At 48.1% G+C, this 27,043-nt stretch overlaps 1 protein-coding gene across 3 annotated transcripts; it reads left to right on the top strand.

Annotated features, from left to right (window-relative positions):
* The first annotated feature begins 1,395 nt into the window (after positions 1 to 1,395).
* Positions 1,396 to 4,769, top strand: LOC101605118 (glutathione S-transferase P 2-like). Of its 3 annotated transcripts, XM_045135653.1 has the most exons (7): positions 1,396 to 1,419; positions 1,510 to 1,545; positions 1,926 to 2,032; positions 2,128 to 2,215; positions 3,923 to 4,026; positions 4,135 to 4,242; positions 4,419 to 4,769. In XM_045135653.1, coding segments are annotated over exons 1-7 (633 nt in total). In that variant the 5' UTR covers positions 1,396 to 1,418; the 3' UTR covers positions 4,608 to 4,769. The 3 variants fall into 3 exon arrangements, with proteins under 3 accessions (XP_044991588.1, XP_044991594.1, XP_044991591.1); XM_045135659.1 differs by lacking the exon at positions 4,135 to 4,242; XM_045135656.1 differs by lacking the exons at positions 1,396 to 1,419; positions 1,510 to 1,545 and adding an exon at positions 1,551 to 1,622.
* Positions 4,770 to 27,043: the final 22,274 nt, after the last annotated feature.

Raw genomic sequence — 27,043 nt, 5'->3', positions numbered from 1 at the left:
GCAACAGGAGGGTGTGCCAAACACTGGCATGGGGAAACTGGCTATAAAGCCCATAAGCCCGCCCCCAACAATACACTCCCTCCAGGAGGCACTAATTCCCAAATATCCATCAGCTGGGGAGCTAGCATTCACAACACCTAAGTTTATGGGGGACACCTGAATCAAACCACCACAGTAGGGTTTCACTCTAGCCCAGGTTGACCTGGAATTCACTATGTAGTCTCAGAGTAGCCTCGAACGCACAGTGATCCTCCTACCTCTGCCTCCCCAGCGCTGGGATTAAAGGTGTGTGCCACCACACCTGATTACAAATACATATTTTTGAAAAAGAATTTATTTCCCGCCTTTAAGCAGAAAGGCAAGAAGAGGCAGACTTTCTGTCATTAGCTGTGTTTCAATGGTCTTCAGCTCAATAGTTAAATTTTTTTTTTGTGGGGTTGGAGAGGTGGCTTAGTGGGTAAGTCACTTGCTTGCAAAGCCAAAGGACCCATGTTAGATTCCTCAATACCCACATAAGTCAGATGCAGAAGCTGACATATGCATCTGGAGTTCTTTTGCAGTGACTTGAGGCCCTGGTGTGCCCATTCTCTCTCTGCCTCTCTCTCTCAAATAAAATAAAATATTATTTTTTTTCCCTGTAATTTGTTCTAAATTCAGTGAAACTCGAAAAAGTTAATAAATTACATGAAAAAAATTGCAACACTGTGTAGTCCAGGCTGACCTCAAATTTCCAAACCCCCTTCCTCAGTCTCTCAAGTGTTGAGATTATAGGCATGCACCATTATGCCCAGTTTTGGTGATAATTTTTATGTCACAGGAGCATATTTTGGGGTGACATTCTTTCTTCCTCCAATTATGAGGCCTCAAAGAGGAAAAAATAAAGTGAGGTCTCAGGAGCCAGGCAGAGTAAATCCTGGCTGTGTGGTCAGCGGCACACCACCTGACCTCGCTTGGTTCCGTTTCCTCGTCTGTCCATTGAGAACAGTGTCAGTCTTGAGGTTGTAAAACCTCAGCAATCTTCCTGGGGCCTAGGAGACCCGAAGAGTGAGTGGGCGTGCTCGCTGTTGTAACTGCTTCATTCACTCAACAAGCATTGATGCAGCACCTACTGGTAACTGGCACTGGGGACCTAGCAAGGTGCAAGGTGCCTGCGGCCATGGGCAGCTAGCTGTGTGGTTTGGGTGGGTGCACACATGTCTAGGTGTGAGACTGTCGTGAAGTCACTGCGCCCAGATGAGGGAGGGTACACAGATGGCCTGCCCGATCCCGCCTCCAACACACCCAAAGACCTGGCACACGGGGTGCATGACTTGGCATTTTCCTGAGGCTAGGTGGGAGGTATGGGCGGAGCGGAGAGGTGAATATAAAGTCCCCGCTGTTGGCCTTTTGTCCCGCTGGGTTGGCACTGCCGGGTCTACAGTGAGTACCAGCCGGTCCGCGGGGCGGGGCCTCTGTGCCGGGGCGGGCAGCCCGGCCCCCTCCAGCGTGCGCTCTGTCTGTCTCTCCTAGTGCCGCCCTACACCATCGTCTACTTTCCCTCCCGAGGTGTGGACCCTGCGCTTTCAGGAAGATGGGCCCAGGCTGAAGGGATCCCCCCTGGGCCGCTCCAGCCGCCAGCCGCAGTGGGCAGGGCCAGGGTTGTGGGGGCGGGGCCAGGACTGCCTTTGCCAGGCTGCGGGACTTGAAACTACCTTTCCTGGGACATGGGGTTGGAGGTGGAGGGCACGAGGCTTCCCTGCCCCCCCCCCCCAAAGCACTGTTGGGACGCGGCCTTCATCTCCCTCCACATTTCCCTCCCCTCCCCAACAGGCCCAGTGCCCACACCCCACCCACGGTCAGTTCCCGGGTTGACCTCACAATTCCTCTAGACCTCACATTCCTGCCCTGTCCCCACCCACCATCCTTCCCCCCCCCCCCCCATGCAGGGCGCTGTGAGGCCATGCGCTTGCTGCTGGCTGACCAGGGGCAGAATTGGAAGGAGGAAGTGGTGACTTTGGAGGTCTGGGGCCAGGGGCCAGTCAAGGCATCCTGTGTGAGTGGGGGTGAGGCTGGGCTTTAGAGAGCTGCCCAAGGGTGGGGAGGCAGGAAGCCAGGCTCAGTGCCCTTTACAGAGTTGTGTGCCTCTAGCTCTTTGGGCAGCTTCCCAAGTTCCAAGATGGAGACCTCACCCTGTACCAGTCGAACGCGATCCTGCGCCACCTGGGCCGCTCCCTTGGTGAGTCCTGAAGCCTTCAAGGTCCAGCTCAGAAAACTGCTTGAGCGATGCCTGGCAGGATGTCCCCGGGGCTTGAGTTCAGTTGCTGCGCCTAATCAAGGTCCCACCTGGCTGGAGAGCAGGCTGGCTACCTGAGGAAGGCGCAGGGTCTGGACTCCGGAAGGCTGTGGAGTGCATTGCTGGGCTTCCTGCACACAGCTGGGCTCTGCAGTTCCAGTAGGCTTGTGCTATTTTCCTGCATGACAGCCCAGAGACCACCAGCCCCTGACTGTGATGATGCAGTGAGCTAAGGGCGTCCCAGACGACTCCACTCCCTGTTTCTTTTCACTGTGGCTGCACTTGAGACTAGAAAGTCCACACTCAGGGCTAGAGAGACGGCTTAGCGGTTAAGGTACTTGTCTAAGGACCCATGTTCTACTCCCCAGTTGCACAAAGTGGTGCATTGTGTCTGGAGTTTGACTACAGAGGCTAGAGGCCCTGGCATGCCAATTCTCTCTCTCTCTCTCGCTCTTGTTCTCATTGAAAAAAGAAAAAAGTAGGGCTGGAGAGATGGCTTAGCAGTTAAGGCACTTGCCTGAGAAGCCTAAGGACCCAGGTTCAACTCTCCAGATCCCATGTAAGCCAGATGCACAAGGTGATGCATGTGTCTGGAGTTTGAGTGCAGTGGCTGGAGGCCCTGGTGTGCCAATTCTCTCTCTCTCTCTCATAAAAAAGTGGGGTTAGCTGGGTGTGGTGGCACATGCCTTTAATCTCAACACTAGGGAGGCAGAGGTAGGAGGATCCCCATGAGTTCAAGGCCAACCTGAGACTACATAGTAAATTCCAGGTCAGCCTGGACCAGAGTGAGATACTACCTCAAAAAAAAAAGGGGGGGGGGTTGGAGAAATGGTTTAGCAGTTAAGGCACTTGGTTGCAAACCCTAAGGACTTATGTTTTGACTCTCAAGGTCCCACGTAAACCAGATTCAGGAAGTGGCGCAAGCTCGCACATGCTCACAAGAGGGCACATGCATTTGGAGTTAATTGCAGTGGCTGGAGGCTCTGGCACGTCAATTCTCTCTCTCACACACTCTCACTCTCTCACTCTAGCTCTCTAGCATTTAAAAAAAAAAAAAAGTCCAGTCTGTTAGGCTGCCTCAAAAAAAAAAAAAAAGAAAAGAAAAAAGAAAAGAAACTCCACAGTCACATTGAGCGGCCCTTATTTCAGGTATGGGAAGAAGGTGGCTTAGGCATGGGGCTGTTCCCTTTGGGCCAGATTAGGGAAGGAATACCCAGAATCCCAAGAGGATGTAGTAACCCAAGGGTAGAGGAGTGATGGGAACAGCCCAGGCCCAACCCAAGGAGCAGAGGCCTGGGCCTATTGCGTGTCATCTTCTGCCCCATGCTGTGCCATGAAACACAGGGACACCATCCTTCCTGTCCAAGTCCATCTAGGCCTCAACCAGTAGCCCCAGGCCGGGGAAGGCACACCACAGAGCCTTGGTCTTCCCTTGTGGTGACTCACGCGCTCAGACGACAGGCATGGGCTTCAGCTGGGTATGGCTTTGGGGACTTTTCAACCCTTCCCCAGTGAAGGTGGGAGCTGAGGTGCTCTGGGAAGACTCCAAGCAAGACGGGAGAACAGGGTTTTGCTGGCCCGGGCAGAGGCCCATGTGGGCTTTGGGGGGAGAAAATAGAACCTGAGTCTACTGTCTGGCCGCTGGACCAGGGCTGTATGGCAAGAACCATCACGAGGCAGCGCTGGTGGACATGGTGAATGATGGGCTAGAGGACCTCATCAGGCACTTTGGCCAGCAACTTCTCCGTAACTATGTGAGTATGAGGCCCCAGGCCAGTGGTGACAAGCAGCTGATCAGGCAGGGAAGGGAAGTCCCTTTCGTTGGTCTGCACATCCTCACCTGGGGTCACTCCTGCCCACAGGAGGAGGGAAAGGCTCAGTACTTTCAGGAGCTCCCAGGGCACCTGAAACCTTTTGAAACCCTGTTGGCCCAGAACCAGGGTGGCCAGGCTTTCATCGTGGGTGACCAGGTGAGCACTGAGTTGATCCCTCCCTGCCTATTTATCGTACGTTCTTTTCTCAGAAGGGGAAACAAACTAAGAGAAGGCTAGTTCCTTGGAGCAGAGGCAGAGAGCAGCCGGGGGTAGGCTCAGCTTCTCTCCCTCCCACACTGGCTCAAACCCCCTCACACCTCTCTGCCCTACAGATCTCCTTCGCCGACTACCGCCTGCTGGACTTGTTGTTGAACCATCAGGTCCTGATGCCCAGCTGCCTGGATGCCTTCCCCCTGCTTTCAGCCTATGTGGCACGCCTCAGTGCCCGGCCCAAGATCAAGGCCTTTCTGGCCTCCCCTGACCATATGAACCGGCCCATCTCTGCTCGCCTCAAGTTATGAGCCTGCTGGCACTCCATCTGGGTCCAGTAAAAATAATGAGAGGGGGGGCTGGAGGGATGGCTTAGCCATTAAGGCGCTTGCCTGCAAAGCCTAAGGACCTAGGTTTGACCCTCCATATCCCATGTAAGTCAGATGCACATGGTGGTATCTGTGTTTGGAGTTCGTTTGCAGTGGCTAGAGGCCCTGGTGGGCCTATTCTCTCTCTCTCTCTGTCTGTCTCAAATAAAAATAAATTTTAAAAAAATGGCAGGGCTGGAGAGATGGCTTAGTGGTTAAAGTGCTTGCCTTCAAAGCCTAAAGACCGGGCTGGAGAGATGGCTTAGCGGTTAAGCGCTTGCCTGTGAAGCCTAAGGACCCCGGTTCGAGGCTCGGTTCCCCAGGTCCCACGTTAGCCAGATGCACAAGGGGGCGCACGCGTCTGGAGTTCGTTTGCAGAGGCTGGAAGCTCTGGCGCGCCCATTCTCTCTCTCTCCCTCTATCTGTCTTTCTCTCTGTGTCTGTCGCTCTCAAATAAATAAATAAAAATTTAAAAAAAAAAAAAAAAGCCTAAAGACCCAGGTTCAATTCCTCAGTACCCATGTAGGCCAGATGCACAAGGTGGTACACATATCTGGAGTTTGTTTGCAGTGGCTGGAGGCCCTGGTGCGCCCATCCTCTCTCTCTTTCTCTCTGTGCCTCTTTCTCTTTCTCAAATAAATAAATAAATAAAACATCTAAAAAGATTTCAAGGTGTTTAAAAAAAATAATAGAAAATCTGGGTGTAGTGGTGCACACCTTTAATCCCAGTTCTCAGGAGGCAGAGGTAGGAGGATCACTGTGAGTTCAAGGCCACTCTGAGACTACATAGTGAATGCCAGGTCAGCCTGGGCTATAGCGAGACCTTACCTTGAAAAATAAAACAAAACAAATAATAATAATAATAATAGGAAAAAAACAATGGCAGGACAGCTGTTCTAGGTGTGGGGGGAGTGGGGCCGCTCTGCAGGGTGGGCAGCTGGGCTGTCTTGCAAAAGCATCAGACTTGAAGCTGCCAGTAGAGAAGGGCTTTGGGACCAGAGGTGCCAACTGAGGGTGTCACGCAAGAAGGATCTAACTTGGAAACTTGGGAAGTGGCCTCTACTCAAGAAAAAAATCAGTGGCAGCTATAAGAGTACCAGGCAGTTGCTATCCCATGTGGTAAATTCATCCTGAGCACACAGTGAGGATGTCTCCACACACTAGAACATGGGACACACAGATGCCCTCAGGAATCACACACTTGGGTATGGCACATGTATGTTTATGCTGCCCATTCTCATGTATCACCAACCCATGGCACAGGCTGTCAGCAGAGGGCCCCGAGGCAGGCTTGTTTTCTGTGTTTTGGGGACCCACGGGTTGAGGAAGTCCTTCAGCACCAGGAAGCTTCTGGAAGGTACTGCCTGCTGCCTGTGGTTTGCCCAGCCCAGCCCTGTTCCTCTTTTATTTTTTTTGGTGGGGGGAGGTAAGGTCTCACTCTAGCCCAGGCTGACTTGGAATTCACTATGTAGTCTGAAGGTGGCCTTGAACTCATGGCAATCCTCCTACCTCTGTCTCCTGAGTGCTGGGATTAAAGGCGTGTGCCACCACACCCTGCTGTTCCTCTTTTTATTTATTTTAAGTATTTATGTATTTATTAGAGAGAGGAGGCAGGCAGAGAAAGAGTGAGTATGGGCTCACCAGGGCCTCCTGCCATTGCAAATGAACTCCAGATGCATGTGCCTCTGTGCATCTGGCCTTACATAGGGACTGGAGAATCAAACCCTGACCACAGGCCTTGCATGCAAGCACCTTTAACTGCTGAGCCATCTCTCCAGCCTTTTTCTTTCTTTCTTTCTTTTTCTTTTTCTTTTTTTTTGGGGCAGGATCTCACTGTAGTCCAGGCTGACCTGGAACTCACTCTATAGACTGGCCTTAAACTCGCTGTGATCCTCCTACTTCAGCCTCCCTAGTGCTGTCCCTAAGACTAAAGGCATGTATCGCCACGTCCGGATCTTGTTGAGACAGGGTCTCATGTAGCGCAGACTGGCACTGAACTCACTATGTTGCTGAGGCTGGGCTGAAAGTCCGGATCCTCCTGCCTCTCTGCCTACTGAGTGCTGGGACGACAGCTGTGTGCCACCACAACCAGCTTCCTGTCCTCTCCCTCTTGAGCTGCCATGGTCCCTGAGCCCCTGCCGCCTCTTACTGAGACGACAATTCCAGCATGCCTGTCATGTCCCCTCTTGCTACTCTTAGGGTGAAGACTACCTCTGTCCACCCTGCCCAGGTGTTCTGATAGGAACACCTGTCTCTACAACATTTCCCAACCTCCTTCTCACTGTGTTCTTCTAGGCTCTCCAGATGGGCCCTATGCCACCTTCCCAGCCTCTGTCCCTCTGACACCCTTGGCCTAGCACGCCCCCCCACCCCTGCAGCCCTGGCTCTCCTGCAGTGGCTCAGCTCTCTGAGCACTTCTGCCTGCCCACTGATCCCCTTGGTCCCGGTGTGCTTGCAGGTCTCCCCTGAACCCCAGCCTCTCCCTCCAGGTCAGGGGCCGGGCAAGGGTCCTTTCTGTCTTTCTTGCATCCATGGGAGGTATCTAGTTCACCCTTGTCTGTGAGGAAATGGAGGTGCAAACTCTGCTCAGGCCCTGCTTGCTGGAGTAAGAATTAGGGTTGATTTCAGGGTGCTCAGGAGCTACAGAAGGCCTTTGAATAGGGAATGTGAGATGAGAGAAGACTTTTAGGGGCTGGAGAGATAGATCAGGAGCATGTTTGCAAAGCCTGCTGGCCAAGGTTTGATTCTCCAGTACCTGCATAAAGCCAGCTACACAGAGTTACCCTATGAAAACTCAGATAGCACCTAAGACAACAGCCAACGATAGAGAAATTGAGACCCAGGGCGGGGACTGGCCTCCCATGTTTGTGCACAAATGGAGAACTGGGCCACCATCCTGTCATCTGCTCCAAGTCTAAAGGTCCTGAGATGCCCAGCAAGGGTCCATGAGGAGCGTTTCTGGGTGCCTTGGATTTGGGGGACTGGTTGGCAGTTTTGGTTGCTGGAGTGACATTGACCCTTCTTGGGTAGGAAGCTTCCAAGAAGCTGTTGTTGATCTCCTCAGAGGAATGTGGTATACAGCCTGCTACCCCAGTGAGGCCCTAGCGCTCTCTGCCCAGGAGCTCTCTATACTCCTACGGAGATGGCCCCGGGTCCTCCTGTTCCTTGTTCCCTCAGCAAACAAGAGGGCACATCCAGCTCTTGTGTAGGCCTGGACAAAGGCTCAGAATGTGCTCTGGGGCATCCAGGGAAGGTCCTGAGGTGCTGGCCATCGGGTCACACAGGATCTGGTGATCTGCTGGACATTCAAGACAGTGGCCATGGATGCCACATGGAGGGGAGAGGGATGGTTCTGTACCATGTGGGTCCCAGGGCAGCCAGGACAGAAATGTCCTTTCAAAGTTTCCTGCAACCAGACACTTCCACATACCAGGACTCTGTGACCCTAAAAAGGCTGATGGAGAGGTTCCCTGTGGCTAGGGAAAAGGTCAGGGTCACCATTTGGGCAGCTGGGGCTGGCATGATGTGCAGCAAGGTGTGACATGACCAGAAAGCCAGGCTAGGGCACAGCTGGGAGCCCCTGCTAGTAGTAGGGCTGGGAGTGCTTGACGCGGTCCGGGATGGAGGAGCGTGAGTTTCCTCTGGGCCGAGGTCCAAGCCCTGCGCAGAGACTTCTTACTTGCAGTGTGCTAATACTGTCACCCTCATCTCAGACACGAGGAAACAGGCACAGAGGGGTGAAGTGACCTGTCCAAAGGTACGCAGCTGGAGAAAGGCCGCATTCGACTTTAAACCAAGAATCTCCGGCTCCAGTACCCGTGATTGTATCTGTTCCCGATGGGAGCTTGAGTTATGGTGTTTTAAAAAATATTTTTATTCATTTGCAAACAGAGAGAGAATGGGTGCATCAGGGCCTCTAGCTACTACAAATGAACTCCAGATGCATGTGCCACTATGTGCATCCGGTTTTATGTGGAAATTGAACTCAGGTCTTTTGGTTTTATTGGCAAACACCTTAATCACTGAGCCCAGAGATCAGGGTTCAAACCTAGGATCAGGCTCCAGATCTGGGATCAGGGATTAGCCAGATGATCAAGGCTTAACACAGAGATCAGGACTCATCTAAGGATCAGGGATCAGAACTGGGATCTGAGATCAGCCCTGTGCCTTGATCCTTAGAGGCACCATTCAGGCTGGGAGGCGGCTGGAATTTTCTGCCATCTCTCCCAGCCTTGCCTTTTGCAGCAAGTACTCTTTGTCTCCACCTCTCTTGAGAGTGCCTGACGATTCTTTTGTTTGTTTGCTTTTCTTTTTGTAAAAAAAATATTTATTTATTTGAGAGAAAGAAGAGACAGAGAGAGAGAGAGAGAGAATGGGCATGCCAGGGCTTCCAGCCACTGCAAATGAACTCCAGGTGCATGCACCCCTTTGTGCATCTGGCTTATGTGGGTCCTGTAGAGTCAAACAGGGATCCTTTGGCTTTACATGCAAACGCCTTAACTGCTAAGCCATCTCTCCAGCCCTTGTTTCTTTTTTTTTTTTTTAATTTTTATTTATTTATTTATTTGAGAGAGACAGACACAGAGAGAAAGACAGATAGAGGGAGAGAGAGAGAGAATGGGCGCGCCAGGGCTTCCAGCCTCTGCAAACGAACTCCAGATGCGTGCGCCCCCTTGTGCATCTGGCTAACGTGGGACCTGGGGAACCGAGCCTCGAACCGGGGTCCTTAGGCTTCACAGGCAAGCGCTTAACCGCTAAGCCATCTCTCCAGCCCCTTGTTTCTTTTTTTCAAGGTAAGATCCACTCTAGCCTAGGTTGACCTGGATCTCACTCTGTAGTCCCAAGCTGGTCTCCCACTGATGGTGATCCTCCTATCTCTGCCTCCCAGGTGCTGAAGTTAAAAGCATAGGCCACACCCAGCTTTTTTTTTAAAAAGTATTTTTATTTATTTATTTGGAAAGCAAAAAAGAGAGCAAGACCATGCTGAAGTCTCTTGCCACTACAATTGAACTTCTGATGCACGCACCACTTTGTGCATGTGGCTTTATGTATGTACTGGGGATTTGAACTTGGGCCAACAGGCTTTGCAAGCAATCACCTTTAACTGCTGAGCCTTCTCCCTAGTGCATGAGTGCCTGAGGATTCTTCATCTCTGGGGGTGGGGGGGTGGGGAAGGTGCTGTGTCTAGAGGTCAGGATTCATGGCCGCTCTCACCTGGCTGTGTGCCCTTGAATGAGGAGCCAACCCTCTTGGGCCTGTTCCTTCTTTCACTGAAGTCAGAGTTGGAATTTGCACCCAGCTAAACACTAAGTCTGCATTCTTTCCAGAACAGCCCCAGAAAATGCTTCTACACGTACTCTGGATCAGTGCAGTGGTTGTTTAAAACATGCATGGTAGTTAAGTATTAAACATCAGACTGACGTCAAGCAGAAGCAGCGGGATTTATTTATTTGAAAGAGAATGGGCACGCCAGGGCCTCTAGCCACTGCAAATGAACTCCAGACACATGTGCCACATTGTGCATCTGGTTTTATGTGAGTACTGGGGAACTGATCCTGGGCCTTTTGGCTTTGCAGGCAAGTACCTTAACCACCAAGTGATCTCTCTGGCCCCGCAGGAAGGTTTTTTTTGTTGTTGTTGTTTTGTTTTTTCCCCCAGGTACGGTCTTATTCTAGCTCAGGCTAGCCTGGAATTCACTGTGTAGTCTCAGCATGGCCTTGAACTCATGGTGATCCTCCTGCCTCTACCTCCCAAGTGCTGGGAGTAAAGGCATGTGACACCACACCTGGTGTTGGAATGTTTTAATGAAAACACAGGTCACATCAAAGCTGGGCATGATGGCACATGCCTTTAATTCCAGCATCTGGGAGGTGGAGGTAGGAGGATCACCATGAATTCAAGGCCACCCTGAGACTGCAGAGTGAATTCCAGGTCAGCTTGGGCTAGAGGGAAATGTTACCTCAATTAAAAAAAAAAAAAAAAGTACAGGTCACATCAAAACTCAGGCACACTTGGCTGTCTGCTCACAGGGCCAGGAAGACTGCACATCAGCTCTACAAACTTAGAGATGAAATCAGCATGTGCCCGTGCCCAGAAGTTTCCTCTCACTGTACCCACGAGACATTCTGCTCCCAAGAATAGCTCGGCGCGTCTCAAGAGCTCTTTGGCAATAAACCCACATGCGAACTCCAGACTTTCCCATTGGCAGACTTTGGTCAGAGGGAGGGAGGAGCGTTATACTTCCACATGGAGTTTTCTGCATACCCTGGACCTGCAGCGGTGAGCCTTGCTGCTTCCCCTTAACCTTACTGTCTGTCCCGAGCCTTGTTCTTCAGAGTAAGAAGGGGGAAAAAGTCACACGAACATTTTTTTTTGCCGTATCTTTGACTGCTTCTGTCTTCAAAGTGAGAGGCGGTGGCCTCTCTGAAGTTCAGGTGCAGGGCTTTGAGTCTTTACACAGATCTACCAAGGAGGCTGTTCCTGTGGAAAGCTACCATTTTGCGAGTTCAAAACAGTGGCTTTTTCCTTCTAGTCCAAAAATAGGGCAACTGTGACCTTTGGCTCATCAATTCAGCCAAGGCAACAGTTGCATACACAGTTGGGATGGCTGCCCAGTTCTGACCTGGCAACAGCCCAGCATCTCTTCCTTCACCCCCACCAGCCTCCAGCCTCCCAGACCTCTGCCAGACAGGATTGACATGTGACTCAAAACCAGCCACTCACAGAGCCTCAGCTCTGGATTGATCCAATCAGGGTCCAACCCTGGCCCATTCCTAGCATAGCTGCCCAGCAGCCAGGAGCTCCACTGAGAATGAACCTCCATTCTGGTCAAGAGGCTATGGGCCTGTGGTTTCAGGGCAAGAGAAAAGTCTCTCTCTCTCTCCGTCTCTCTTTTTCAGAGAGAGACAGAGACAGAGAGAGGAAGAGAAGGCAGTCAGGCAGACAGGATTCACTCAAGGTCCCTGGTAACAGTTTCAAAAAGCCAGCTCCATCCTACTCCTGGTTAGGTGCTTTGAGCCATAAACACCTTTCTTTGGAAGTTGAGTTTCTGAGCGTGCAGCTGAAAGAACTGTGACAGGTCCAAAAATATATCCACAGATGCTTTGGTGAGTCCCACGCAATATGTGGCCCAACTCCATGCCCCCAATTCCTCCAACTGCGAGGTGTGTAGAAGGCGTGCATGGGCTGGGGCATGCAAAGGACTGTGGCTTCTTTCTTCCTTCTTCCCTTTTACTCCGGGCAAAGCAGCCACCAGCCAAGAGTCGGATGCTCAGGAAGTGGTACGACAGCAGCCCCAGCGACCTTATGGTGACGCCCACATGGGACATCCTCAAGCCAAACTACTGTCCACCCAACTGACTCCGGCGGGGAAATAGTAAATGCTTGGGTCTTCAGCTGCCGATTCTGTAGCCTGCTATGCAGTAGCCGAAAATTAATGCAGACACCTTGCAATGGTCCAGCTTACAGTTCTTCGTCCTTACAGTGTCGGAGAGGCATATCCACACAGCCTTTCAGTAGTGTTCAGTAAATTACACCAAGCAGTCAACACTTCATTACAAAGTAGGCATGTGTTAGGCAGTCTTGCCCACAGGCTAAGTGCACTGGATACGTTTGAGATAGGCTGGGCTGCAGGCTGGAGAGATGGATCTGCAGCTAAGGTGCTTGCCTGCAAAGCCTAACAATCTGGGTTCAATTCCCCAGTGCCTACATAAACAGCCAGATGCACAAAGTGGTGCCTCGAGTTTGCGGTGGCTGGAGGCCCTGGTGCACCCACTCATTCTCTCTCTCTCCTTGGAAATTTAAAAAAAAAAAAATCAATCTATCTATCTATCTATCTATCTATCTATCTATCTATCTATCTATCTATCTATCTATCTATCTATCTGCCCCGGCCAGCGGGGAGTTAAACAAGGACATGAGGGGAAAGTAACCTGGATGGGAGACAAGAGACACAAAGAAGGAGACCAAGTCTATATTCTGATCAAGGTCTCAGATTTATTCAGGCAAGCACAAGCTTATATACAGAAAATAAAACTTTCCAAGCCGGGCGTGGTGGCGCACGTCTTTAATCCCAGCACTCGGGAGGCAGAGGTAGGAGGATCACCATGAGTTCGAGGCCACCCTGAGACTACATAGTTAATTCCAGGTCAGCCTGGACCAGGGTGAGACCCTACCTCGAAAAACCAAAAAAAAAAAAAAAAAAAAACTTTCCAGACAGTGCCTATGTGCCTAAAGACTGCTCCACAAATGCCTCTGTTTCTGAAGATTGTTTGCCAAGGCCATACGATAAGGTCTCTGTGCCCAGAGATCCAAAAACAGCTTAAGTTCTCATGGTCAAAGAGCAGCTACAGCTCCCAACATCCATCTATCTATCTATCTGTCTGTCTGTCTATCTATCTGTCTATCTATTGGGTGTGGTGGTATACACCTTTAATCCCAGCACTTGGATTCCAGGTCAGCCTGAGCTAGAGTGAGACCCTACCTCAAAAAAAAAAAAAAAAAAGATAGGTGATGGAGAGATGGCTCAGTGGTCAAGGCGCTTGCCTGCAAAAGCAAAGGACCCAGTTTTGATTCCCAGGACCCACATAATCCAGATGCACAAGTGGGTACACGCATCTGGAGTTCATTTGCAGCAGCTGGAGACCCTGGTGCACCCTCTCTCTGCCTAATTCTTTCTTTCTCAAATAAATAAAGAAAATTAATTTTTTTCCAAGGTAAGTTCTCACTCTAAATCAGGCTAATCTGGAATTCACTATGTAGTCTCAGGGTGGCCTTGAACTCACAGCCATCTTTATCTCTGCTTCCTGAGTATTGGGATTAAAGGTGTGCACCACCATGCCCAGCCCCCCCAAAAAAAAATGTATATATATATATATTTAAAGATAGGCTGCCAGGCGTGGTGGTGCACGCCTTTAATCCCAGCACTCGAGAGGCAGAGGTAGGAGGATCGCTGTGAGTTCGAGTCCACTCTGAGATTATATAGTGAATTCTAGGTCAGCCTGAACTAGAGTGAAGTCATATCTTGAAAAAACACAACAAAACAACAACAACAACAAAAAAGATAGGCTAGGCTGTGAGTTAGGGATATTAAATGCATTTTCTGTAGGCAAGCACCTTAACTGCTGAACCTTAAATGCATTTTCTCTTTATTTCTTTTCTTTTCTTTTTTTTTTTTTTTTTTTTTGTTTGTTTTTTGAGGTAGGGTCTTGCTCCAGAGCCCAGGCTGATCTGGAATTCAGCATGCAATTTCAGGGTGGACTCGAACTCACAGTGATCCTCCTACCTCTGCCTCCCAAGTGCTGGGATTAAAGGCATGTTCTCTTTATTTCTTTGGTGTGTATGTGCATATTTGTGTGTAGGGGAGGTTCACATGAATGTGCATGCTTGTGCACATGTGCACACACACACACACAAACATGGAGGTTTATCAGAGGATAAACTCTGTTGCTATTCTTTTTTTAATTTTTTAAATTTTATGTATTTATTTGCAAGCAGAGAGAGAGAGAGAGAGACAGAGAGACAGAGAGAGACAGAGAGAGGATGAGAGAGAGAGGGAGAGAGACAGAGAAAATGGGCACTCCAGGGCCTCTAGCCACTGCAAACGAACTCCAGACACATGTGCCCCTTGTGCATCTGGCTTACGTGGGTCCTGGGGAATTGAAACTGGGTCCTTTGGCTTTGCAGGCAAACGCCTTGAACCACTAAGCCATCTCTGCAGCCCATCTGTTGCTATTCTTTAGGAATGTCATCCACATTTCTTTCTTTTTTTTCTAAACATATTTTTATTTTATTTATTTATTTGAGAGAAAGAGGCAGAGACAGAGGGAAAGAGAAAGAGAAAGAATGGATGCACCACTTTGTGCATCTGGCTTACATGGGTCATGGGGAATCAAACTTAGGTCCTTTTGTTTTGAAGGCAAGTGTCTTAACCACTAAGCCATCTCTCCAGCCCCTTATTTAAAAAAAAAAAATCACATTTTATTCAGATTTTACAAAAGAGTGCAGAAAGGGGAAGTCTGGGAGGTAAGGGGAGATAAAGTGGGAAGAAGAGAAGTACACCAGGTGGATCCAAAAGCCCGTGTGGGTCACATATAGCTCAGGAGTCCATGTGACCAGATATGGATCTGGGGGAAAAGTGTGGAAAGAAGAGAAAAGAAAGTTCAAGGAGCTTCTGCCATGTGGGAAACTGGAGGGGATAAAGAACCCATGTGGGAAGTAAGGGCTAGGGGTCCCTCCCAGCTGGGCCTGGGCCTGGGCCTCGGCCTGCGCCTGGGCAGAGCCAGCCCAGGCCCAGCAGAGGGAAAAACTCACCCACAGCTGGAAGTTCCCAAGTGATGAGAAAGAGAGAGAGACAGAGAGAGAGAGGGAGAAAGAGAGAAAGAGAGAGAGCGAGAGCGCCCCTGCCCTCCCTTTGCAATGGTGTTTGTAACCTTAGGGTGGTGGGCTATCTTTTGGCCCAGGTGAACCAGAGGGCCAGCTGGTTGGTTAGGGCTAGGGGCTGTCTCAGCAAGAGACTATCTCTGGCACCAAGTTCAGGGGGCTGAACCACATTTCTCTTTTTGAGACAGAGTCTCTTATTGGGCTATAGCTCTCCAGTTAGGCTAAACTAGCTGGCCAGTGGGCCCCAGGCATCCTGCTGTCCATCTTCTCCTTTCAGAATTAGGATTAGCAGGACACACCATCACGGCAGGCATCTTTACGTGGGTTATAGGGATCAAACTCAGGTCCTTGTGCTTAGAAGACAAGCACACTTTTACTGACTGAGCTATCTCTCAATCCTATTTTTTGAGATGTGTGTGCATATGACATGTATGTATATGCATGTGTATATATGAGTGAGGGAGTGTGCGTGCTATGACACGCATGTGGAGGTCAGAGGAAAACCCCAGGTTCTGACCTTTCACCTGTCTGAGGCAGGGTTTCTCTGTTCACCATACCTGTATTTGCCAGGCTAACTGGCCACAATCACAGGGGAAGGTGATCCTCCTGTTTCGGCCACCATTCTCGCCCTAGGCACATATTACAGACACTAAGCGCTACCATGTCTGACTTTATGTGGCATCTGGGGATTCAAACTCAAGTACTCATGCCTGTGTGGCAAGCGCTTTATCCACTGAGCTATCCATCTCCCCGTCCCTTGAAACATGTTCTTGCCTTTGTCTTCTGGGTGCGGGGACGATAGGACCACACCAGCACATCGGGTTTCACAGGCATTTTCAGCCTATAATATTTTCAACGTGTGGTGGCTTTCTCAGGACGACACGAACCCATCACAAGCCAGTCTCGGTGCAGAGCCAGAACCAAGCTGGTGCCAACAAGCGTTAGTGAGGGTAGAGGGAGAGTGCTTGCTTTCCCAGGCCTGCCACTGTGATTTGATTAACAGAGTCTGGTTATGAGCCGAGGACCAGAATCGTCCATGGATATTCTGGGCAAGGGGCACCTCCTTCACAGAGCCTTTCCTTTGATGATACTCAGGGACGTGACTGTGAACTCTGTCCGGTGGTGATGGACATTCTGGCCAGGAGTTCTCACATGGCAGCGCCTTCCTGATGGGAAGGTAAGAAGATGGGCTGAGGGTGCAGCTTAGCAATAGCTTTTTAAAAATTAGTTGTTTTTATTTATTTATTCAAGAGCAACAGAGAGAGAAAGAGGGAAAGGGAGAGAGGGAGAATGGGCACACCAGGGCCTCCAGCCACTGCAAAAGAAGTCCAGACGCATGTACCTCCTTGTGCATCTGGCTAATGTGGGCCCTGGGGAACCAAGCCTTGAACTGGGGTCCTTAGGCTTCATAGGCAAGCACTTAACCACTAAGCCATCTCTCCAGCACAGTAATAGCTTTTTTTTCCTAGCATGTACCAGGCCCTGGTGGCTATTCTCAGTACTGCCACAAGAAAAATGTTGGGGGTCAGGGGAAAGAAAGAAGAGAGGGAAGAAAATAAAAGAGTAACTAAGAGAGCAGGTGCTGGGCTTGACTCTGCTCTGTGACCTTTTCGTTTGGCAGAGTGGTGAGGCAGGATTTCAGTCTAGCCTAAGCTAACCTGGAACTCATTCTGTAGTGCAGGCTGGCCTTTTTTATTTATTTATTTTCAAACTGAGAAAGAGAGGGAGGGAGAGAAGGATGAAGGGAGGGAGAGAGAGAAGAGAAGAGAAGAGGAGGAGAGGAGAGGAGAATGGGCATGACAGGGCCTCTAGCTGCTGCAAGCGAACTCCAGATGTATGCCCCACCTTGTGCATCCAGCTCTACCTGGGTACTGGTTGCTATACACAAGCAAGAGCCTTAACCACCGAGCCATTTCTCCAGCCCCTCCAGGCTGGCCTTGAACTTGAAGTGACCCTCCTACCTCAACCTCCTCAGTGCTAGAATTAAGAGCATGTGTCACCATGCCAGGCTTTCCTTGTAATCTTGAAGTACATGCCAACCAGATTTGGTGTTGAAAAATCAGCCATGTAGGCCGGACGTGGTGGTGCACGCCTTTAATCCCAGAACTTGGGAGGCAGAGGTAGGAGGATTGAAGGAAGTTCAAGGCCACCCTGAGACTACATTGGGAATTCCAGGTCAGCCTGGGCTACAGCGAGACCTTACCTTGAAACAAACAAACAAACAAACAAACAAAGTCAGCCATGTATTTTATACAAATAAGCAACCAAACACAGGTTGCCTCTTTTTTTTTTTTTTTTCTTTTTTTCTTGAGGTAAGGTCTCACTCTAGCCCAGGATGGCCTGGAATTCACTCTGAATTCTTAGGGTGGCCTCAAACTCATAGTGATCCTCCTACCTCTGACTCCCGAGTGCTGGGATTAAAGGTATGTGCTACTACGCCTGGCTTACAAGTTGCCTCTTTTTCATTTTTATGCGTATATTTGTCTATCTATCTATCTATCTATCTATCTATCTATCTATCATCTATCTATCTATCTATCTATCTATCTCAGGGTCTTTTCAGGGTCTTTTGTTGCTGCAAACAAATTCCCGTCCAGTTTTATGTGGGTGGCTGGGAATTAAAACCTGTGCTGGCAGGCTCTGCACGCAAGCACCTTTATCTACCAAGCCATCTCCCCAGTCTCTATGTTTCTTACTTTATTTGAACATTTAAATGTACATTTGGAGCTGGGGAGATGGCTCAGTGGCTTGATGGCACTTGCTTGCAAGGCCTGACAGCCTGGGTTCTACTCCCTACTACTTATCTGGAGCTGGCTGTACAGAATGGGACATGCATCTGGAATTCGGTTACACTAGTAGAAGGTCCAGGAGAGCCAATTCCACTCTTTTCTCTCTCTCTCTGCTTGCAAATAAGTAATAAATAAAAATATCTTTCATTCGTTCGTTTTTGTTTTGTTGGGGGGGCTTGTATGTGAAGTATGTGATGCATGGAGCGTGGTGTATGCACATGTATGTGCAGACGTGTGTGCCTTGTGAACACTTGTGTGGAGGTCAGAAGAGAACATAGTCTTCCTCTGTCATTCATCTTCATATTTCCTTGAGACAAAGTCTCTCTTTGAGCCTGGAGCTGGTGTCTTTTTTTTTTCCCCCTTTCCTTTCTTTTCCTTTCCTTTCATTCCCTTCCCTTTTCTCTTTCCCTTTCCCTTCCCATCCTTTCCTCTGCCTTCCTTCCTCCTTCCCTCCTTCCCTCCCTCCCTCTCTCTCTTTCTGTCTCTTTCTCTCTCCTTCTTTCTTCTCCCTTCCTTCCTTCTTCCCTTTCTCCCTCTTCCTCTTTCTCTCTCTCTCTCCCTCCTTCCCTCCCTCCCTCCCTCCCTCCCTCCCTCCCTCCCTCCCTCTTTCTTTCTTTCTTTCTTTCTTTCTTTCTTTCTTTCTTTCTTTCTTTCTTTCTTTCTTTCCTTCGAGTTCCAGTGATCTCCAGTCTCTGCTCTCCAGAAGACTGGGGTTCCAGTCATGTGTGGCCACTTCTGGCTATGGGTGTTGGAGAAATCAAACTTAGGGCAAGTCAGGCCCTCTCAGGTCCTCATGCTTGTGTAGAAAGCACTCTTATTAACTGAGCTACTTCCCACTTTTGTTTATTTGACACAGGGTTTCATATAGCTCAGATTGGCCTTAAAACCCTCTCAAATTCTGGAATTACAGGTGTGTGCCACCAAGCCTAGTTTACAAATTGTTTCTTTGAGTCTCATGTTTGACTGACTTGAGCTAGCAGAATGTCCTACAACTTTCTTTTTTTGTTTGTTTGTTTTTAGAGGTTTCACTCTAGCCCATGCTGACCTGAAACTCACTATGTAGCCTCAGGGTGGCCTGGAACTCATGGTGATCCTCTTACCTCTGCCTCCTGAGTGCTGGAATTAAAGGTATGCGCCACCACGCCCAGCTACAACTTGCTTCTTTAAAATTTTTTTGTTTTATGTTTATTTATTTATTTGAAAGTGACAGAGAAAGAGAGAGAGAGAGAGAGAGAGAGAGAGAGAGAATGGGCACGCCAGGGCCTCCAGCCACTGCAAACGAACTCAAACCAGGGTCCTTAGGCTTCACAGGCAAGCACTTAAGCACTAAGCCATCTCTCCAGCCCCAACTTGCTTCTTTAATACAGCCATCTTACCTAACAGCAAACAACAACAAAGAAAACACAATACAATACAACAAACAAAACTACAAAATAGCCAGGCATGGTGGAGCACACATTTAATCCCAGCACTTCAAAGTATGAGATAGGAGGGTCATTGTGAGTTTGAGGCCAGCCTGAGACTAATTCCAGGTCAGCTTAGGCTAGAGTGATACCCTCCCTTGAAAAAAACCCCAAAAAACAAATAAAAACAATGACGATGATAACATCAACAACAACAACAAAAAACTACGAAATAAATTGAGCTCTGGCAAAATGTGACAGTTGAAGTTCAGCCCAACTGTCTGTTAGACACTTGAGTCTCCTACAAAATTAAAAAATAAAAGTTTTACACTGCAATTTCCTCCCCAAGTAATGTTGTACACATGCCAGAATTACTTTCCAACTGATTATCTGGTGAACATACAGAAACAACTTTGTAGTGAAAGGCCCAAGAATTCAGAAGCCCAGAAATACTATCACGCTCCAAAGGGAGCTTAAGCGGGCCCCTGCATACCTCAAACTCCAGGCTTTACTCTCTGTTGAAAGCAAGTAAAGAATCCCTCTCCTCATTATATCAGAGCCCGCTCCTAATATAAAACTAAGTAAAAATGGCATGAGATAGCCCTCAAGGATGGGAAATGAGTAATAAAGTAAAGCACTTATTTGGTTTCTGTAAATAGCCTGCACCATAAGCCTTAATAGCCCACACTGTTAGCCTTAGTAGCTCGCACCATAAGCTGTAGCAGCCTACCTCAGACCACCAAGGTCATAGGAGACTGGTACCACACTCTGCTACTCCCACCCAAGGACCTGCGCAAATGCTGACCACCAAGGTCATAAGAGACTGATTGGTCCACGAGGGGCTTGAACAAATTAAACTAATTGGCTTAGAAACTATGGAGTGGCACAAACTGACTGGCTCGCACCCCGCGGGCTCCTGATATTAAAAAAATGATTGGTCTAATGCACAGGCTTTGTTAGAAACCCTATAAAAACTGTCCCGTTCCTGCATTCGGGGCTCTGCAGTCCTCTACCCCTGTGCGGTGTACGACTGTGGGCCCCAGCGCGCTTGGAATAAAATCCTCTTGCAGTTTGCATCAAGACCGCTTCTCGTGAGTGATTTGGGGTGTTGCCATATCCCGGCAGAGCATGGGGTCCTCGTTTTGGGGGTCTTACAGTAGAAGAAGAAAATCCTTTTCCAAGATGCTCAAGCAGTGGACACTTTCACAGGCAAACAGAACTGTCAGCCTGGACCTCACAATTTATGCAAAAATTAACTGAAACCACATCATGGACTTATTTATGAAATGAAAAAAATTATTAAAAAATTTGGGGGAGTGCTGGGGAGATTGCTTAGTGATTAAAGGCACTTGCTTGAAAAGCCTGCCTGGGCTTGATTCCCAAGTAGCTATATAAAGCCAGATGCACAAAGTGGTACATGCATCTGGAGTTAATTTATAGCAGCAAGATGCCCTAGCACGCTCATATACACATACACACTCTCTAGCAAGTAAATACATAATTATTTTTATTGAGAATTTTCATATAGGAACAGACAGTAATTTGGTCATGGTCCCATCCATTCATCTTATTTAATTTTAATTTTTAGCTTTTTGAGTCTCACTCTGTAGCCCAGGCTGACCTGGAATTCACTATATAGTTTCAGGCTGGCCTCAAACTCACAGTGATCCACCTACCTCTACCTCCTGAGTGCTGAGATTAAAGGTGTGTGCCACCACCATGCTGGGCCATTTATTTATTTATTTATTTTTGTCTCCTCTCCCCTGACCCTCACTGCCCCCCACCCAGTGCCCTCCATTTTCAAGATAGTCCTTCCTATATTTTGTTATCTCCTTCCCTTTGTCCTCCACCCTTCATGTCAAAATGTTGATGGGCTCAGAACTGTGCTGGTCTTGTGGGGGTGTTGGTATATATATTTTTTCTTGGTTTTTCTTTTTAAGATTTTATTTTTATTTGTTTATTAGAAACACAGAGAGAGCAAGTGTGAATGGGTGTGCCAGGGCCTCTAGCCTCTGCCAATCAACTCCAAATGCATGTGCCACTTTCTGCATCTGGCTTTCCATGAGTACTGGGGAATCAAATCTGGGCTGTTAAGCATTATAAGCAAGTGCTTTAACTGCTGAGCCATCTCTCTCTAGCTCAAAATATATAATTTTTTTAAGAGAGAGATAGTGAGTGAGAGAGACATGGTGTGGAAGTACCCTGCTGGGGTGGAGAAAGCTTTACTCTGAAGCCATAGTTGTTGCCAGTAAATCCCAGTGCCAGAGATGGGTCACACCTTCCCCACAGTGAGCTGTTGTTCAGGGAGACCCATGAGGTTCCCACAGCAATGCAGGCCATTGCCAAAGCACCTGATTGCCTACTATTACTGGGTGATAAGACCCTATTGCTGAAACCACTACAGGCTGTGGTTGCAGGACATTGAGAAATCAAGCTAGAACTAAGATGGAAACCATTTCTCTGCCTTCCAGCTGTCATAGGCCTAGAAAGTGCTATTCATGTTATGTAAAGGGGACAAAAATCATCAACAATATGAACACACAGTGGATCCTGCAAGCTACAAAATCAACCATCCAGGCTAGATGTACCTACAGGTGTAATAGTGGCACATAAGTTATAGGGGTAATCAATTACTCTCTGATTGGATACAAGGCCCACTTAGTAGGAGGGAATTCATTCCTGGTATTGACAACCAAGTCTTGGAAGGTCATAGACTCTAGAGGAAAGTTTTCAGTGTTCTTTGGCTACAAGGAGATGTATGTCCATCAACAAACTTTCTAAATGTATATGCTTAAGCCCTTTGATTAATGTTGCTCTCACTTTTGGTTAGAGAACCTTCTTTTTTTTTTTTAATTTTTTTTTGTTATTTTTATTTATTTGAGAGCGACAGAGAGAGAGAGAAAGAGGCAGATAGAGAGAAGGAGAGAGAGAATGGATACTCCAGGGCCTCCAGCCACTGCAAACGAACTCCAGACACGTGCACCCCCTTGTGCATCTGGCTAACGTGGGTCCTGGGGAATCTAGCCTTGAACCGGGGTCCTTAGGCTTCACAGACAAGTGCTTAACCGCTAAGCCATCTCTCCAGCCCGAGAACCTTCTTTTTACAGATGGTAGTAAATAACAAGGAGACTCAAGACTCACCAAAATGACAAGAAGAGAAAGCCGAATGCCTAACACTGGACAGGTTATCTCTAGCACACCCGCCAGGGCCCAGGGACATTGCAGAGGAGTGGCGGGTTGAAGGCGAGTGCTGCTGTCACTGCTAGCCAGAGAATCATCTCTTTGGAGATGGAGGTCGACACTGAGGAGACTCAAAACTCATCAAAGCAGGGGCTGGAGAGATGGCTTAGTGGTAAGGCATTTGCCTGCAAAGCCAAAGGACCTTGGTTTGATTCCCCAGGACCCATGTAAGCCAGATGCACAAGGGGACACATGTGTCTAGAGTTCATTTGCAGTGGCTGGAGGCCCTGGTGTGCCCATTCTCTCTCTTCCTCTCTCTGCCCCTTCCTTCCTTCCTTCCATCCTTCCTTTCTCTCTCTCTCTCTTAAATAAATAAAAAGAAAGTTAAAAAAAAAAAGCTCATCAAAGCAGAAAATAAAAGGTGGTTGAGAGCTCAATACTAAAGGAGATTTCTAACATGTCCTCCAAGGCTCAGGGAACATTGTGGAAGGGGGGCCAGAAAGAGCATAAGAACCACAGAGTGTGAAGACATACTGTGGGGACACTGCTCTCACAGGAACTGACGGGTGTACTCACGACCTCACAGTGATTGCCGATACCCCACAAGACATGCACTGCTCTGAGCCCATCAATATTTTGACGTAGAGGATACAGGAGGCTGAGAGGAATGAGACAATAAGCAGAGGGAGGATTTTCTTGAAAGAGGACTGTCCTCAGTGGAATGGGGGAAGGAGAGATGGGACACAAGAGGATATTGAGATATTGTGCATAAGACCACAACCAAATTATAGTATGTTCATATATTAAAGTTCCTAATAGCTAGGTGTGGTGGAACATACCTTTAATCCCAGCACTCAGGAGGCAGAGGTAAGAGGATCGCTGTGATTTCGAGGCCACCTTGAGACTACACAGTGAATTCCAGGTCAGCTTGGGCTACAGCGAGACCCTACCACAACAACCACCCCCCCAAAAAAGTACCTAATAAAATGCAAAATGATAAGAAGCAAAAGCAATAAATATGAAGCATGAATATGCATTTTATCAAAGTTGTTATTCAGCTGGGAAATAAGCAGATGAAAATAGGTTAAATTTCATTAACCACTAAGGATATGCAAATTATGGTCACAGTGAGATCTCACTCCACACTGATGACATCCAAATGAACAAAAAGATCATGACACCACCAGCTGCGGGCCTCTGGCTTGCTGGTATGCAGCTGATGGAATGCAAATTGGTACATCTTCCCTGGAAACTCTGCCAGCATCTCATAAAACTTAAGTTGCAAATTACCATCCTGCCCAGCAGCTATAGTCTTGGACATTTATTCCAAAGAAACACAAATTATTTTCACACACAAATGGAACATCTCACAAGTCTGTGTATCATCATTTTTTTAATCCCCTTTTGGTTTTTTTAAGGTAGGGTTTCGCTCTAGTCCAGAATGACCTGGAATTTACTATATATTCTCAGGGTGGCCTCAAATTTACAGTGATTCTCTTACCTCTGCCTCCTAAATGTGCCACCAGACCTAACTTCAAATTATACTTTAAAATTTTTATTTTATTTTATTTTATTTATTTATTATTTTGGTTTTTCAAGGTAGGGTCACACTCTAGCCCAGGCTGACCTGGAATTCACTATGGAGTCTCAGGGTGGCCTCGAACTCACGGCGATCTTCCTACCTCTGCCTCCTGAGTGCTGGGATTAAAGGCGTGCGCCACCACGCCCGGCAAAATTTTATTTATTATTATTATTATTTTGGTTTTTTGAGGCAGGGTCTCACTGTAGCTCAGGCTGACCTGGAACTCACTGTGGAATCTCAGGGTGGCCTTGAACACATGGCAATTCTCCTGCCTCTGCCTCCCGAGTGCTGGTATTAAAGACATGCACCACCATGCTCAACTTAAATTTTATTTTGTTTTTCAGAGAATGAGAGAGAGGCAGATTTATTTTATTTTTATTTACGAGGGAGGAATATATAAAGAGAGAGAGAATGGGCACCCAAGTCCTTCAGCCATTACAAATGAAGCCCAGATGCATGTACACGCTTACATGGGTCCTGAGGAATTGAACCTGGGTCCTTTGGCTTTGTCATCAAGTGCCTTAACCACTAAGCCATTTCTCCAGCCCTGCATCATCATTTTAGTGTGTGTGTGTGTGTGTGTGTGTTGGTTTGATTCAGATGTCCCCTATAAACTTAGGTGTTGTGAATGCTAGCTAGATTCCCTGATGGAGATTTGGGAATTAACATATCCTGGAAGCAGTGTATTTTGGGGGGCAGGCTTATGGGTGTTACAGCCAGTGCCCCATGCCTGTGTTTGGCACACTCTCCTGTTGCTATTGTCTACCTTATATTGGCCAGGGGGTGATGTCCACCCTCTCTCTGTTCATGCCATTGTTTTCCCTGCCATCATGGAGCTTCCCCTCGAGCCTTTAAGCCAAAATAAACCTCTTTTCCCACAAGCTGCTCTTGGTTGGGTGATTTCTACCAGCAATGCGAACTTGACTGTAACAATAAAGTGGTACTGAGGAGTGGGATTGCTGTTAGACATCTGCCTGTGTAGCTTTGGCCTTTTGGAGCTGATTTTCAAGAGGAATGGGGAAGGATTTGAAACCTTGGCCTAAGAGATGCCTTGCAGTGCTGTAAGTACAGCTTGATGGACTATTTTGGTCAGAGTTGAAAGACCTGAATGCAGTAAGAACTCTGGACTGTGAGGGTTGGCTTATGGGAGTGAGAGGGTGAGAAAGAGCTTTGCTTGGACTGGGCTAGCAGTTTGTATGAGAAGCTTGCTGTTATGCCTGGGTCCTGAGAACTTGTGCAGGGTTGCTTTGGTAGAAATGGACTGGTGTGAGCAGAGGGATATGGCACACACACACACAAAAATTCTTTGGGTGAACTGCTGCCTGTTCAGCTGCAATTGAGAGATTACAACCTTTGAGATTGGCCAGCTGACCTGCACTGGGGCAACAGGAAGAACGTAGAGTCTTTTGAAGGGACCTGAGTGCTCAAGGAGTGTCCTGTTCTTCAAAGTCTGCTTTATTTCCCCCTGGATTAACAAATTGGCACCCTATCTGGTATTGTGGAGTATAAGAAATGCAGGAGCTGGGCATGGTGGTGCACGCCTTTAATCCCAGCACTCGGGAGGCAGAGGTAGGAGGATTGCCATGGGTTTGAGGCCACCCTGAGGCTCCATAGTGAATGCTAGAGTGAGACCCTACCTCGATAAACCAAGAAAAGAAATGCAGAAAAGAGAGGGTCACTGAGTTTGTAACATGGTCTTGTGTTTTGGAAATGGCCATGGGCAGTGTGAAAGCAGGTTTGCTGGATGCCTGCATGGAGACCCCATGGGGCCATGAGGATGAACTGTGGATTGCAGTGGAGACCCAGTGGAGAAGCCAGGACCACGAGATGGCTGCTAAGGAAAACTGCTGGCCCCAATGAAGTTTTCCAGGACTGTGAATAGCCTAGCTGGAGGGGCAGAATTGGAACTCCAGAGACTTGCTGTTGGTTAGAATTATTGGACTTGGAGATTTGTCACTAGCTAGAGTTGTTGGACTTGGAGCTACAGAGTTTGATGTTTGCCCTAATTGTTTTAAATCTTATATTGGCTGACAATGCCAACTTTTGCAGTGTGAATGTTTATTCTGTTCTACTATGTGTTTTTTGGGGGGGATTATTTATTTATTTATTTTTAAATTTTTATTAGTATTTCCCATGATTATAAAAAAAATCCCATGGTCATTCCCTCCCACCCTGGGAGGGATTTTTTGATATTATGGCTCAGTTAAAAGATCTTGGGCTATGGGGATGTTTGAATATCATTGGGATTGATAAAAACTGTGGGGACTTTTAAAGTTGGACTGAATGCATTGTATTTTACATCATGTATGGATATCAGTTTATGAGGGCCAGGGACAGAATGTGGTGGTTTGATTCAGGTGTCCCCCATAAACTTAGGTATTGTGAATGCTAGATTTACAGCTGATGGAAATTTGGGAATTAACATATCCTGGAGGCAGTGTATTGTTGGGAATGGGCTTATGGGTATTATAGCCAGTTTCCCCATGCCAGTGTTTGGCACACTCTCCTGTTGCGATTGTCTACTTTATGTTGGCCAGGGGGTGATGTTCACCCTCTGTTCATGCCATCGTTTCCCCCTGCCATTGTGGAGCTTCCCTTGAGCCTGTAAGCCAAAATAAACCTTTATTTCCCCCCACAAACTGCTCTTGGTTGGGTGATTTCTACCAGCAATGCGAACCTGACTGCCACCGTGTGTGTGTATGCATGGGGTGGCCAGAGATCCATGTCAGGCATATTCCTTATTCATTCTCTATTTTTTGTTTTGTTCTGTCTTGGTTTTTTGAGGTGGGGTTTCACTCTAGTCCAGGCTGACCTGGGATTCACTATGTTGTCTCAGGGTGGCCTCAAGCTCATGGTGATCCTCCTACCTCTGCTTCCCGAGTGCTGGGATCAAAGGCGTGCGCCACCATGCCCAGCTTCATTCTCTGTTTTTGAGATAGCATTTCTCAGTGAACTCAGAGCTCACAGATTCAGCTAGGCTAGTGGGCCAGCAAGCCCCAGGGAGCATCTTTTTTCTGTCTCCCCAGCACTGTGGTTCCAGGCATG

Source organism: Jaculus jaculus, chromosome 1 (genome assembly GCF_020740685.1).
Source record: "Jaculus jaculus isolate mJacJac1 chromosome 1, mJacJac1.mat.Y.cur, whole genome shotgun sequence".
Classification (NCBI taxonomy): Eukaryota; Metazoa; Chordata; class Mammalia; order Rodentia; family Dipodidae; genus Jaculus; species Jaculus jaculus.
The sequence above is the reverse complement of the archived record's forward strand: the minus strand, read 5'-3'. Positions and strand labels throughout refer to the sequence as shown.